Source organism: Nicotiana sylvestris, chromosome 9 (assembly GCF_000393655.2).
Source record: "Nicotiana sylvestris chromosome 9, ASM39365v2, whole genome shotgun sequence".
NCBI lineage: Eukaryota > Viridiplantae > Streptophyta > Magnoliopsida > Solanales > Solanaceae > Nicotiana > Nicotiana sylvestris.
In genome coordinates, this window is record NC_091065.1 from 191,964,689 (window position 1) to 191,978,805 (window position 14,117).

Below are 14,117 nucleotides of genomic sequence, written 5' to 3' on the forward strand. Positions count from 1 at the left end.
AAGCCTTTTTCAAGTCGTGACAAATAGACATGCAACACCTTTACGTGACTCTAGGAGATATTTATAGCAACTTTAATTAGCACTATGGAAGGTTTCGTATTAGTTTCCATTGTTCAACTTGCTTTTTAGTAATGGTCAAAGTCATAAGAGAATATGTTTGCTTTTAATTAATTTGAAGAGTAGTTGTGGGACTTCCCTGCCTATTTCCTTTATGTTCCTTTATCAGAGTCACAACATGCACGCCGCACATTTTATTCCGGTACATTAATTCCCTGTTATGTGCGGGGTTCGGGAAAAAATCGAACCATAAGGATCTATTGTATGTAACCTTTATCCCGTATTTTTGTAAGAGATTGTTTCCACTGTTTGAACTCGTGATCTCCTGGTTACATGCATTGCTAATTCCAGCTTATAATTTCAGATGCTTAGTTGGAGTAATCAAATGCAGAATCATAATTTAAATTTTATGGGTTTTAGATGACGTGGTTGCATGGGCGAAGCCACCTTGAGCAAAGGATGGTCAACTGACCATCCTTCGCCGAAAAACTACGAAAAATTACAATGTATATAAGTAAAATATTGATTTTAAATATATAAAACTTATATTGAACACTTTTTGTCGGAATTTTTTTCTACTTCTTTCAAGTTTGAATACCCTTGAAAACATTTCTGGCTTCGCCACGGCGTGTTTGAGCATGCAAACTGTAACTATTATAAATTAATATGCAGATCTTTAATAGTAATTGTTAAATGTTGACTGCCCCTTTGTTCTCTCTCTACTATTTTAATTAAGTAAAAGAACAAGGCCCGTATGTTTTTGGCTGATATGTCGAACCATCGACGCGGCTGCTTGTGAAAATAGAATAAACGTTTGATAATAGCTAGTATTAAAAGGGCAGTTCGATGCACTAAGCTCTAGCTATATGCGGGATCTGGAGAAGGGTCAGACCACAAGAGTCTAGTGTACGCAACCTTACCCTATATTTCTATAAGAAATTATTTTCACGGCTCGAACCCGTGACTTCCTAGTCACATAACAATAACTTTACTAGTTACACTAATACTCCACTTCAGCTATTAATATTAATAACTATATCTATATGTAACTTTTTCTTCTTATCAACTTTCTAAACTAGACTTTGTTTACGAGCCCAACACAAAATCATTTGTTGTACCCCATGTAACACCCTTCACCCCCACACTTGTCTGTGAATGAGAGAGAGAATGTTGGTCTTAAGAAGGGCGTAGGTACTTTGTCCCATGCGATGTCACGTAAAACTGCTTCGTCGAAAATATGTGTATAAATATAAAAATTAATACCATTTATCATTATAGCGATTTATTTCACTACAGGAAAAGAGGGCTACAACGACATTTAATCAACGACATGTGAAATAAATGTCGGAAAAGGACTAATTTTATGACACTTATTTACAAATGTCGTAAAATCAATGACATTTGGTAAGAAATGACACAATTATTGTGACTTTTAATTGAAATGTAGCTATATTAGTCGGTATTTACTGACATTTATAACTAATGAAGGAAATTTGCTTACATTTAAACTTAAAATATATTAAGTATAAGGGCGTCTACTATTTTATCTCGAAAACGCTACAAAACTTCCCCTTTTCTCAGACCCAAATAACTGATGTCGTCGTCTCGCATTCATAAAATTGGTAAGGTTCTCATGAAATCGCAGCAATCTTCTAGGAATTTTTGCCATCTTCTATTGGACTCTTTTCATATACCTTTCTACCATTAGGATCAATTTATCAAATTCAGAGTCGGTGCTTAATTAGCAGATACTACTGATTATTCTTAAATTGTTCTTAGATTGATTTAGAACTCTAAACATGACAGATACTACTGATAATTCTCAAAATTATATGAATAACTGAAATGTATGAAAAGCTAATGTTCTCTATGTATATAAAGAAAAAAAGCTGTTGACCAAAGATAATTTACCGACATTTCTATATATGACGAAATGACGAATAATATTTGGTGACATTTCTTTATATGTCACAACTTTATTGAGCTTATATTCAAATAGGTGACATTTTGATAAAAGTCGTTGATAAGTGTTACTATTTATTTGCCAACATTAATTTAAATGTCGGAAAATTCCCGATATCAAAATTTACGACATTTAATATAAATATCAAATAAATGTCGGTAAATGATTTTGTGACATTTATGTGACTTATGACGATCGTAGTCCTATTTTCTTGTAATGTTTATTTGTTCACTTTTTTAAAATTTGACACTGCTTACAAAAATGCTTGCATACGCCAATTAGAACTAAATTAACATACTCCAAATGGTCCAGACTTTATTAGTAAAAATTACTTTATGTGGAGCCAAAACATAATTCTTTATAGCTATCAAATCTAATTTTACTTGGCATATAGATAGAGCATCTTTTGGTGCCTCTCAAGAGTCACTAATATGTAAATTATTAAAATTTAATTATGGTCTTTTCCTTTGTCTCCATTAAAGTTGTTATACTCGAATCTAATACAACTTTTTTCTAAAGGACATATTCTTGACATTGACAAGAAAATCTAATTTCGTTTGTTTATTGGCCCAAATGGTCACTCCCCTTCCATGAATATAATAACCTTTATTATATTTTAGTGTTTAAAGAAGAAATCATCAAGTCTTGTTTTGTGCTCATCACTGAGGGCATAACTAATGTTAAACCTTTACTATTAATCAGTGTCCACTATGAAATACAACAACAACATTCCAGTATAATCCTACAAGTGGAGTCTGGGGAGGGTAATATGTACGCAGACCTTACTCCTACCCCGAGAGGAAGAGAGGTTGTTTCCAGGAGACCCTCGGCTCAAGAGAGCAACAAGAGACAATATATTAGTACTATCAATAGACTCATAGTAAATAACATAAAATACATAACATAAAATAACAAAATAGCAACAATATAAGAAATATAGGAAATACGAAAAGGATGTAAGGTATACTAATATCCAACAGATATAGCCCTGCATTAGTAGCTGATCAGTAGCATCCTAAGTCTAACTCCTAAATGGCTAGTCTGCATCTAGTGCGCTGTAGTAATATTCACAAACTTCCCCCTAACCTACAACCTTAATGCTCGACCTCCACAATTCCCTGTCAAGGGCCATGTCCTCAGAAATCCTAAGTCATGCCATGTCCTGCCTGATCACCTCCCCCCAATACTTCTTATGTCTCCCTCTACCTCTCATCGTGTCCACCACAGCCAGTCGCTCACACCTCCTCACTTGTGCATCAATGCTCCTCCTCTGAATGTGCCCGAACCATCTGAGTCTTGCTTCCCACATCTTGTCCTCCATGGGGGCCACACCCACCTTCTCTCGAATATCTTCATTCATAATCTTATCCATCCTTGTATGCCCGCACATCCACCTCATCATCCTCATCTCTGCTACTTTCATCTTCTGGATGTGTGAATTTTTAACCGGCCAACACTCGGTCCCATACAACATAGCAGGCCTAACCACTGCTCTATAAAACTTACCTTTTAGTAACGGTGGAACTTTCTTGTCACACAAGACTCCCGTTGCTAACCTCCACTTCATCCAGCCTACCCCTATACGATGTGTGACATCCTCGTCGATCTCTCCGGTCCCCTAAATAACTGACCCAAGGTACTTGAAACTATCCCTCTTAGGGATGACTTGAGAGTCGAGCCTCATTTCCACTCCTGCTTCCGTCGGCTCGGCCCCAAATTTGCACTCGAGGTATTTCGTCTTCGTCCTGCTCAGCCTGAAACCTTTAGACTCAAGGGCATGTCTCCAAACCTCTAGCCTCTCGTTGACGCCGCGTCATGTCTCGTCAATTAGGACTATATCATCAGCAAATAACATGCACCATGGCACCTCCCCTTGAATATGATGTGTTATGGCATCTATCACCAGGGCAAATAGGAAAGGGCTGAATGCAGACCCTTAGTGCAACCCCGTAACAACCGGAAAATGGTCGGAGTCGCCTCCTACTGTCCTAACCCGAGTCTTAGCTCCATCATACATGTCTTTAATCACCCTAATGTAGTCAACCAGGACCCCTTTAACCTCTAGACATCTCCATAGGACCTCCCTAGGAACCCTGTCGTACGCTTTCTCTAGATCGATAAATACCATGTGGAGATCCTTCTTCTTATCCCTGTATTGTTCCATCATCCTCCTAATAAGGTGGATAGCTTCTGTGGTAGATCGCCCGGCATGAACCCGAACTGTTTATCTGAAATAGACACCGTCCTTCGCACTCTCATTTCTACCACTCTCTCCCAGACTTTCATGGTATGACTCAATAATTTGATACCCCTATAGTTGTTACAGCTCTGAACATCGCCTTTGTTCTTATATAACGGAACCATTGTACTCCACCTCTACTATTCAGGAATCTTATTAGTCTTGAATATAATATTAAACAACCCAGTAAGCCATTCCAAGCCTGCTCTACCCACACACCTCCAAAGTTCAACCGGAATTTCGTCTGGCCCGGTAGCTCTGCCCCTCCTCATCTTACGCATTGCCTACATGAGCTCATCGACCTCAATGTCCCTACAATAACTTAATTCATGGGGGTTGTTGGCATTCCTCAATTCACCTAGCACAATATCCTGATCCTCTTCTTCATTTAGAAGTTTATGAATGTAGGTCTGCCATCTCCTCTTAATCTGGTCATCCCCCATCAAAACTTTGTCGTCATCATCTTTTATGCACCTTATTTGGTCCAGATCCCGAGCCGTCCTCTCTCTAACCTTAGCGAGTCGGAATAACTTCTTCTCCCCTCCTTTGTTCCCTAGTTCCTCATACAGACGAGCAAAATTTGTCGTCTTAGCCTCCATTACTGCCATCTTCGCCTCCTTCCTAGCTACCTTATATCTCTCACTGTTCGCTCTCTTCTCCTCCTCTCCAGAGCTCCATACGAACTGCAGGTACGCCGCCTTCTTCGCTTCCACTTTATCTTGGACAACTGCATTCCACCACCAGTCTCCTTTTTGGCCACCGGTGCGGCCCGAAGATATCCCTAGCACTTCTCTCTCCGCCTTCCCTATACAATCAGCCGTCGTCAACCACATAGTGTTTGCGTCCCCACTACTTCTCCATGCTCCCATTGCCGATAACCTTCCTTCCAACTCCTGAGCTTTATCCTTAGTCAAGGCGCCCCACCTAATCCTCGGACGGCCTCGTACTGGCCTCTTCTTCCTCCTTATCCTAATACCAATGTCCATAACCAAAAGCCTATGTTGCGTTGCTAGGGTCTGACCTGGGATAACTTTGCAATCCTCGCACAACCTTCTGTCGCATCTCCTGAGGAGGAGATAGTCAATCTGAGTCTTCGCCACCGAACTTTTGTAAGTAACCAAATGCTCATCCCTCTTCGGAAAACTTGAGTTCGCAATCACTAGATGGAATGCCTTAGCAAAGTCCAACAGCGAAGTGCCCCCTCCGTTCCGTTCCCCGACACCAAAGCCGCCATGCACCTCGGTATAACCAGCTGCAGACGACCCAATATGACCATTGAAATCTCCTCCTATGAATAACCTCTCCGAAGGCGGAATACTACGAACGATGTCATCCAACCCCTCCCAAAAATGCCTTTTAATCTCCTCATCCAAGCCTATTTGCGGCGCGTACGCGCTAACGACATTTAAAGTACACTCACCCACCACCAATTTAATAGTCATTAGTCTATCATTCACCCGTCTGACCTCTACCACCAAATCTCTAAGATGGTTATCTACCAGGATACCCACTCCATACTTACCCCTCAGGACTCCAGAGTACCATAACTTATACCCATCCATATTTTTCGCCCTCGATCCAACCCACCTAGTCTCCTGGACACACGCTGTATTAATATTTCTCTTCCGAAGTATCTTCGCCAACTCTATAGACTTACTCGTTAGCGAACCTATGTTCCATGACCCGATTCTCAACCTATAGGCTCCCTTGCCCCCTCTACCTTCCCTACCTCCCGTCCCACACCCTGAGCCCGGCCCCACACTCTGCCCCACCCGAGGACATGCCCTTAATCTATCATCCCAAATTGCAGCCACTACACTTACGACAAATCTCAAGAAGACTCACTAGTGCACAACGAACAACGAATCAAACTAGAAGGAAACAAGTGATTACAAGTACACTAGTTGAATGATTGAACTATTGTGAACCAAAGTAACATCAATTTAGCTAACACCAAAAGAGAGACAGTAGAGCGGGAGGTACCAACTCCCGAGAACCAAACCTGTGTTGATTTGTTGTACTTGGTGTAGTTGTACACTCACGCACCGCTTCCCACCGCCCGTTGCGGACGCTCGTCCTGGTTGCTCTCCTTTGCTAGTGCTCGTGCGCCCAACTTGTATCCACAACTTCGAGAATTTCCCTGAAAACACAGAAAATACCACGACCCGGACACCAAAAAGGGATGTCACCGCTACCACTGGTGTAGCCCTGATAGTAGTAGGGGGAAATGTAGGGAAAAAGCCGAGAACTACACAAATATCTAATGAAATATATTGCCAGAACACTTGATAACTACTATAAATTAAGAAATAATCAGTACTCTTCTATAAATTAAAACAAACCGAACCTTAAAATAGAACCTTAAAATATATTAGATCAACGACAAGAGAACCTAAATAAATTAAAACAAACCGAACCTTAAAATAGAACCTTAAAATATATTAGATCAACGACAAGAGAACCTAAATAAATTTTGTGTTGGCTCCATATATAGTACCAAATTAATTGCCTTGTTTTAGTCACACTTTACTGTTGGGAATAAACCCCTTACCAAAATAATATTCACGGTAATAAAGCGGAATAATAATGTAGCACCGAGATACGGTAATTAACAATAATAAAAGAGTAATAATGACACCAAGATTTTTACGTGGAAAACCCTTCTGAATAAGGGAAAAAACCACGGCCCCGAGAGGAGCAACTGATATCACTATAGTAAGGAATTTTACACTTTGTAGGTCGGAGATAAATACTCCAAAGACCACTACAACACTCAAAAGAAATAACCCTCTTTTGATATTCCCACCTCACTACAATATCGCTCACTCTCTATTTTCCTCACAGACTATTTTCTTATACCTTGTCTGTGAAACCTCACTCTTTCTTTCTCTCTTTGTTGGTGTGTAGAAATGAGAGTTGAAGCTCTCCTTTTATAGCCAAAGTTTCACTCTCTAAAGCCTACCATATTTGACAATTTACACACACTTTTCACAATTCAACAAAGTTGGCTACCAAACCAAAGAAATTCAACAAGGTTGGCTACCAACCAAACCAAGTCAACAAGGTTGGCTACCAAACCAAAGAAAACTCTTATTAGGCACATGCCTAATACTTCTTCAATGAGATGGACATCATCAATCTCCCCCTCCAGTCTCATTCATCCAGAGGAGGTAGCACTGTCTTCTAGTTTGAATGCATGCCGACAAGTTCTTTGCATAGCTCGAACTTGTTCCTTGGTACCACCTTGGTCAGCATATCTGCGGGATTCTCATTTGTAGAAATCTTCAAGACTTTTAGAGATTCATCATCTACCATTTCTCGAATCCAATGATATCTCACATCAATGTGTTTGGTCCTTGCATGGTACATAGAGTTCTTGCTAAGGTCTATTGCACTTTGACTGTCACAATAGACGACATACTCCTTCTGATGCAATCCAAGCTCTTGAAGGAATCGTTTGAGCCATACCATCTCCTTGCCAGTTTCTGTAGCGGCAATGTACTCTGCTTCAGTTGTTGAAAGTGCAACGCACTTCTGCAACTTAGACTGCCATGATATAGCTCCCCCTGAAAATGTAAACAAATATCCAGTAGTGGATTTTCTGTTGTCAATGTCACCCGCCATATCAGCATCTGTATAGCCCTTCAAGATTGGATCAGATCCTCCAAAGCACAAACAATCTCCCGTGGTACCTCTCAGGTACCTGAGTATCCACTTGACTGCTTCCCAATGTTCCTTTCCAGGATTTTCAAGAAACCTACTGACAACACCAACTGCGTGAGCAATATCAGGTCTAGTACATACCATTGCATACATTAAGCTTCCGACTGCTGAAGAATAAGGAACTTTAGCCATGTTTCCTTTCTCCTCCACTGTTGTAGGACACATCTTCTTACTCAACTTTAGATGACCAGCAAGAGGTGTGCTGACTGGCTTAGCATTCTTCATGTTGAAGCGTTCTAGTACACGTTCAATGTACTTCTCCTGAGATAGCCACAACTTTCTACTTGTTCTCTCTCGAACTATCTTCATCCCTAGAATTTGTTGTGCTGGGCCCAAGTCCTTCATATCAAATGACTTGGACAGATCTCCTTTCAACTTTGCTATCAACCCCTTGTCTTTTCCTACAATTAACATGTCATCCACATACAACAACAATATAATAAAGTTATTCTCAGAAAATCTTTTGAAGTATACACATGGATCAGAATAGGTCTTTAGGTATGTTTGACTTTTCATGAATGAGTCAAACTTCATGTACCACTGCCTTGGTGCCTGCTTCAATCCATAAAGACTCTTATTCAATTTGCACACCATGTGTTTCTTTCCAGCTACTTCAAATCCTTCTGGCTGCTCCATATAAATCTCCTCTTCCAAATCTCCATGAAGAAATGCAGTTTTCACATCCAACTGCTCCACTTCAAGATCTAGGCTAGTTGCTAAGCTCAAAATTGTTCGAATAGAAGTCATTTTGACAACAGGTGAGAAAATTTCATCAAAATCAATACCTTTCTTTTGTTCGAAGCCTTTAACCACCAATCGAGCTTTGTATCTGACCAGCTTGCCATTTCCATCTTTCTTGAGTTTAAAGACCCATTTGCATTTGAGTGGTCTTTTACCCTTTGGAAGTTCAACCAGCTTGTATGTGCCATTTTTCTGTAGAGATTCCATCTCTTCTTGCATAGCTTTCATCCACTGGTTCTTTTCTGGATGGGACAACACCTCCTTAAGACTTTCTGGCTCCCCCTCATCACTGATGAGGACATACTCTGTGGAAGGGTACCTGCGTGACTCTACCCTTGGCCTCTCTGATCTCCTCAGAGGTTGAGGTTGTTCTTCTCCCTGAGTGGGGTGCTCCACTTCCTCGACACCTTCATCAAGTTGCTCCCCCTGCTCAATAACCTCACCAGGTTGCTCCCCCTGCTCGGCAACCTCGTCGGTCGTACTTTCTGCACTTGTGGGATTGTTAGAAGTAGAAGGAATAGTAACAAAGTTAGGAATTATACCATTCTTCGCCTTTTCTGACATATCAGCAGCAGTTCCAACTTCACTTTCTCGGAAGACTACATCTCTGCTTCTGATGACCTTCTTCTTTACAGGATCCCACAGTCTGTACCCGAACTCTTCATCTCCATATCCGATAAATATGCAGGGAACAGATTTATCATCCAGCTTTGTTCTCTGCTCTTTTGGTACATGTGCAAAAGCTCTGCAACCGAACACCTTCAGATGCGAGTAGGACACCTCCTTGTTGGTCCAGACTCTCTCTGGGATTTCAAACGCCAACGGAACTGATGGACTCCTATTGATCAGGTAACAGGCTGTCTGAACTGCTTCACCCCAGAATGACTTAGGCAGTTTAGCCATTCTGAGCATGCTTCTCACCTTCTCCACAATGGTGCGGTTCATCCTCTCGGCTACGCCATTGTGCTGTGGGGTTCCAGGAACTGTCTTTTCATGTCTGATCCCATGACTTGAACAATACTCTTCAAATTCCCTTGAAGTGTACTCACCTCCATTGTCACTTCGGAGACGCTTTAGCTTTCGATCCGTCTCCCTTTCTACTAGAGCATGAAATTTCTGGAAAACTTGAAACACCTGATCTTTGGTTTTCAAAATATAAACCCATAATTTTCGTGAAGCATCATCAATAAAAGTAACAAAATATTTGTTACCGCCCATTGATTCAATTTCCATTGGGCCGCAAACATCAGAATATACTAAATCAAGTATATTCAATTTTCTTTCAGACGATGTCTGAAATGAGACTCTATGCTGCTTACCAAATAAACAGTAGTCACAAGGTTTTACCGTTGTACCTTTGGCATAAGAAATGAGTGATTTCTTGGCAAGAATCTGCAATCCCTTCTCGCTCATATGACCCATTCTTTTGTGCCACAAATCTACAGAAATCTCATCTTGTGCCGCGTTCAATTCACCTTGGCATATTTCTGCATTTGTCCTGTACAACGTGCCACGAGCAACTCCCTTTGCAATCACCAATGATCCCTTAGTGAGTCTCCACTTTTGATTTGCAAAATAGCTCTCGTATCCATCTCGGTCTAAAGCAATTCCCGAGATCAAGTTCATCCGTAAATCAGGTACATGCCGCACATCCTTTAGAACCAATGTGCATCCGACATTTGTCTTGATACAAATGTCACCAATCCCCGCAATCTTTGAGTAACTTGTGTTACCCATTTTCACTGTGCCGAAATCACCTGCTACATATCTGCAAAAAAGATCTCTTACCGGTGTGGCATGGTGAGATGTCGCTGTGTCAACCACCCATTCCGACTCTGAACCTGACAGGTGCATGCATTCCTCTTCCTCATTTATAAAGAGGACAACATTATCATTATTTTGCACCATGGCGGCTGTGTTGTCGTCATTCTTCTGGCCACTGGTTTCACCTTTGCCCTTCCTTGGATTTGGGCAATCTCTTTTGAAGTGACCTGGTTGATTACAGTTGTAGCAATTTCTGACTCTTGATTTGGATCGGTTCTTTGACTTCCCACGAGCTCCGGATCTACCATAGTTGTTCGAACTCCTTTGATAACTCCTGCCTCTACCTTCTGTGATGAGAGCCTGTCCTTGATTTTCAGGCTTCTTTCTCATCTTCTCATTGAGTAGAAGAGCCGATGTGACATCTTTCAACTCAATAGTAGTCTTACCATGCAGGATGGTTGTTGCCAAATTATCGTACGAAGATGGCAACGAGTTCAATAGCAAGATGGCTTTATCTTCTTCCTCGATTTTCACTCCGAGGTTGGCAAGCTGTGTGATTAGTCCGTTAAACACATTTAAATGTGACAAAAAATTCGTACCTTCACTCATGTGTAGGGCGTATAACTGCTTCTTCAGGTACAATTTATTTGTCAGCGTTTTGGACATGTATAGGCTTTCCAACCTTGTCCAAATTCCTCGTGCAGTGTCTTCATCAATGATGTTATTTACCACATCATCTGATAAGTGCAACCTAATTGCACTAGCAGCTCTTTCATCCAAGTCAGCCCAATCCTCAGCTTTCATGGTATCAGGCTTTTTGGAATCAACATCTAGAACCTTGTGTAATCCTTGTTGGATGAGCAGATCTCTCATCCTTCTTTGCCATGTTGAGAAACCGTTATCTCCGTTGAATTTTGCTACCTCGTACTTTACTCCGGACATTTTTATTTTTCACCAAGTATAGTACTACCGACAGTGAATAGTATTTCAGTGAACGAGCAGAACCTGTGCTCTGATACCAGTTGTTGGGAATAAACCCCTTACCAAAATAATATTCACGGTAATAAAGCGGAATAATAATGTAGCACCGAGATACGGTAATTAACAAGAATAAAAGAGTAACAATGACACCAAGATTTTTACGTGGAAAACCCTTCTGAATAAGGGAAAAAACCACGACCCCGAGAGGAGCAACTGATATCACTATAGTAAGGAATTTTACACTTTGTAGGTCGGAGATAAATACTCCAAAGACCACTACAACACTCAAAAGAAATAACCCTCTTTTGATATTCCCACCTCACTACAATATCGCTCACTCTCTATTTTCCTCACAGACTATTTTCTTATACCTTGTCTGTGAAACCTCACTCTTTCTTTCTCTCTTTGTTGGTGTGTAGAAATGAGAGTTGAAGCTCTCCTTTTATAGCCAAAGTTTCACTCTCTAAAGCCTACCATATTTGACAATTTACACACACTTTTCACAATTCAACAAAGTTGGCTACCAAACCAAAGAAATTCAACAAGGTTGGCTACCAACCAAACCAAGTCAACAAGGTTGGCTACCAAACCAAAGAAAACTCTTATTAGGCACATGCCTAATACTTCTTCAATGAGATGGACATCATCATTTACCTATAAGAGAAATCATTTCTTAAGAAATACTTCTTTGACTTAGTTGGATTGACATGATAAAATGTTTGAAATTGGCAGCTCATTCCTTAATCAGTCTTCTCAAATTTTTCTGCAGCGAGCGGTGAGTGACGGATCCAGAAATTTATACAAACGGGTCCGGACGGAGACTAAGTCATCGATATCATCTCATAGTAAAAATCGACATTGGGCATAACAAATTAGTTTTGCGCTCCGCACTTTATTTTGGTTCATAACCTCAAAGGGGTTATTCCGCTATTCTTTATTTTGTTTTGAGGTCGCGTTCTTAAAAAATTTAAATAATTACTTTCCCAAGTTTGACAATATATTAAATTCACAACTTTTTGAAGTTTTACTTAAAAAAATCAATTCAATAAAAAACTGAAAACTCACGGTAAAACTAAGACTAAAGCACTAGGAAAAATGCAAGGCTGAGATTCGAACTCAAAACATATTATTCATACTGAACTCGCATGAACCATCACATCAGAATTCCATATTCTGTCCAGTGAGTTCAGTGTTATTAACTTAATTGAAAGTTTGTTTCTTAGAAAAATAAATTCCACATAAAAATAATATTTTTAATAAAGCGGGTTCAACTGAACCAACGCGTCTGCCCCTGCCAGCGGCTCATAGTGGACAACTTGGCCTTTATTGAGATTTTGTAATTTTGTTGTTCATTACTAATATTTTTTATTATATGATCGTTTAAAAGGAAAATAGTAATTAATAACGTATGAGATTGGTAAATTAAATAAAATACATAAAAAATTTATAGGGTCATTTTTCTAAATTTAAATAATAACTGATTATAGGAAATTATTTCCTAAATTGAGAATAATGTTGGAGACAAGAGGAAGGAAACACGAAATTGAATAATTGAGGGACACAGATTTCTGCTCTGTTTCATATGTAGTGGACATTCAATAGGCGTTAATTTTTTTATTTTTCCTATGAAGGTAACTCTAATGTTAACAGCTGGAATATGCCTGGTTTATGTAAAAATGACACCAAGTAGTTACTCTAAAGGCTGCTATTTAGGAATTAGTTATTACATTTTGAATTAGTTATTACTCTAAAAGGCTGCTATTTAAATAATAATGATTTTTCAATTTACCAGGACAAAAATGTAATGGATTGTCCTGAAATTAGGATTTTTCGTTTAAAATTTAAGGACAAAATAAGTACTAGCTAATTTCTGAATAGCATCCTTGAGAATGACTATTTGTGCACTTACCCCTTGGTTTGTTGACATATAATCAAGGGAATTTTTACGCAAATAGCCAGCCATATTTATTATTTTTTCTAGCTATATATATACATAATTTATACAATAAATATTCACAGTTATACATATATAATACAGAATCTATATATATATATATATATATATATATATATATATATATATTATACCTCCATAAATTATTTTTAGTTTAATTGGTTAGGTGAACGGCTACTTGGATGAATTCTTCTATAATCAATTAATTTGGCCCTTTAGACTAAATTATTGGCTTTCGTTCAAGAAAAAATTGTCGTTGCTTTTTAAATTTATATTTTACAGCAGGTCGCCACTCTATAAGCGATACTCTTTGGGGTCGTTTGATATGAATATGACTTATGCCGGGATAAGTTATATTGGGATAAGTTATGTTGTGATTAGTTATGCTAGGATTAGTTATTCTGGTATTATTATTTATCCATTGTTTGGTATGTTGTATTAAAAATGACAATTGCATAATTTCTAAGAAGAAGATATAAGTTATTCCGTCACTAATTACCCCACTCTCTACAAGGTATAAGTTATCCCGGTACTAAGTTTATTCCTCGGATAACTTATACCAGGTTTACTAACCAAATAAAGTATTAAGGTGGTGTTAAATTTTTATACCAGCACTATACTTTCTTATACCTAATACCAAACGACCACTTAAATATTTAAGTTTTGCCCGGGCTGAAGTTTTTGGCAGGGACGAA

The 14,117-nt window shown here is 39.3% G+C and overlaps 1 protein-coding gene across 1 annotated transcript; it reads right to left on the reverse strand.

The window, feature by feature from the left end:
• Positions 1 to 4,399: 4,399 nt before the first annotated feature.
• On the reverse strand, positions 4,400 to 5,821 carry LOC138878762 (uncharacterized). Its single transcript, XM_070158455.1, has 2 exons — positions 4,889 to 5,821; positions 4,400 to 4,543 (listed from the first exon to the last, which is right to left on the reverse strand). Exons 1-2 carry the CDS (start codon positions 5,819 to 5,821, stop codon positions 4,400 to 4,402), a joined length of 1,077 nt encoding a protein of 358 aa, XP_070014556.1.
• Positions 5,822 to 14,117: the final 8,296 nt, after the last annotated feature.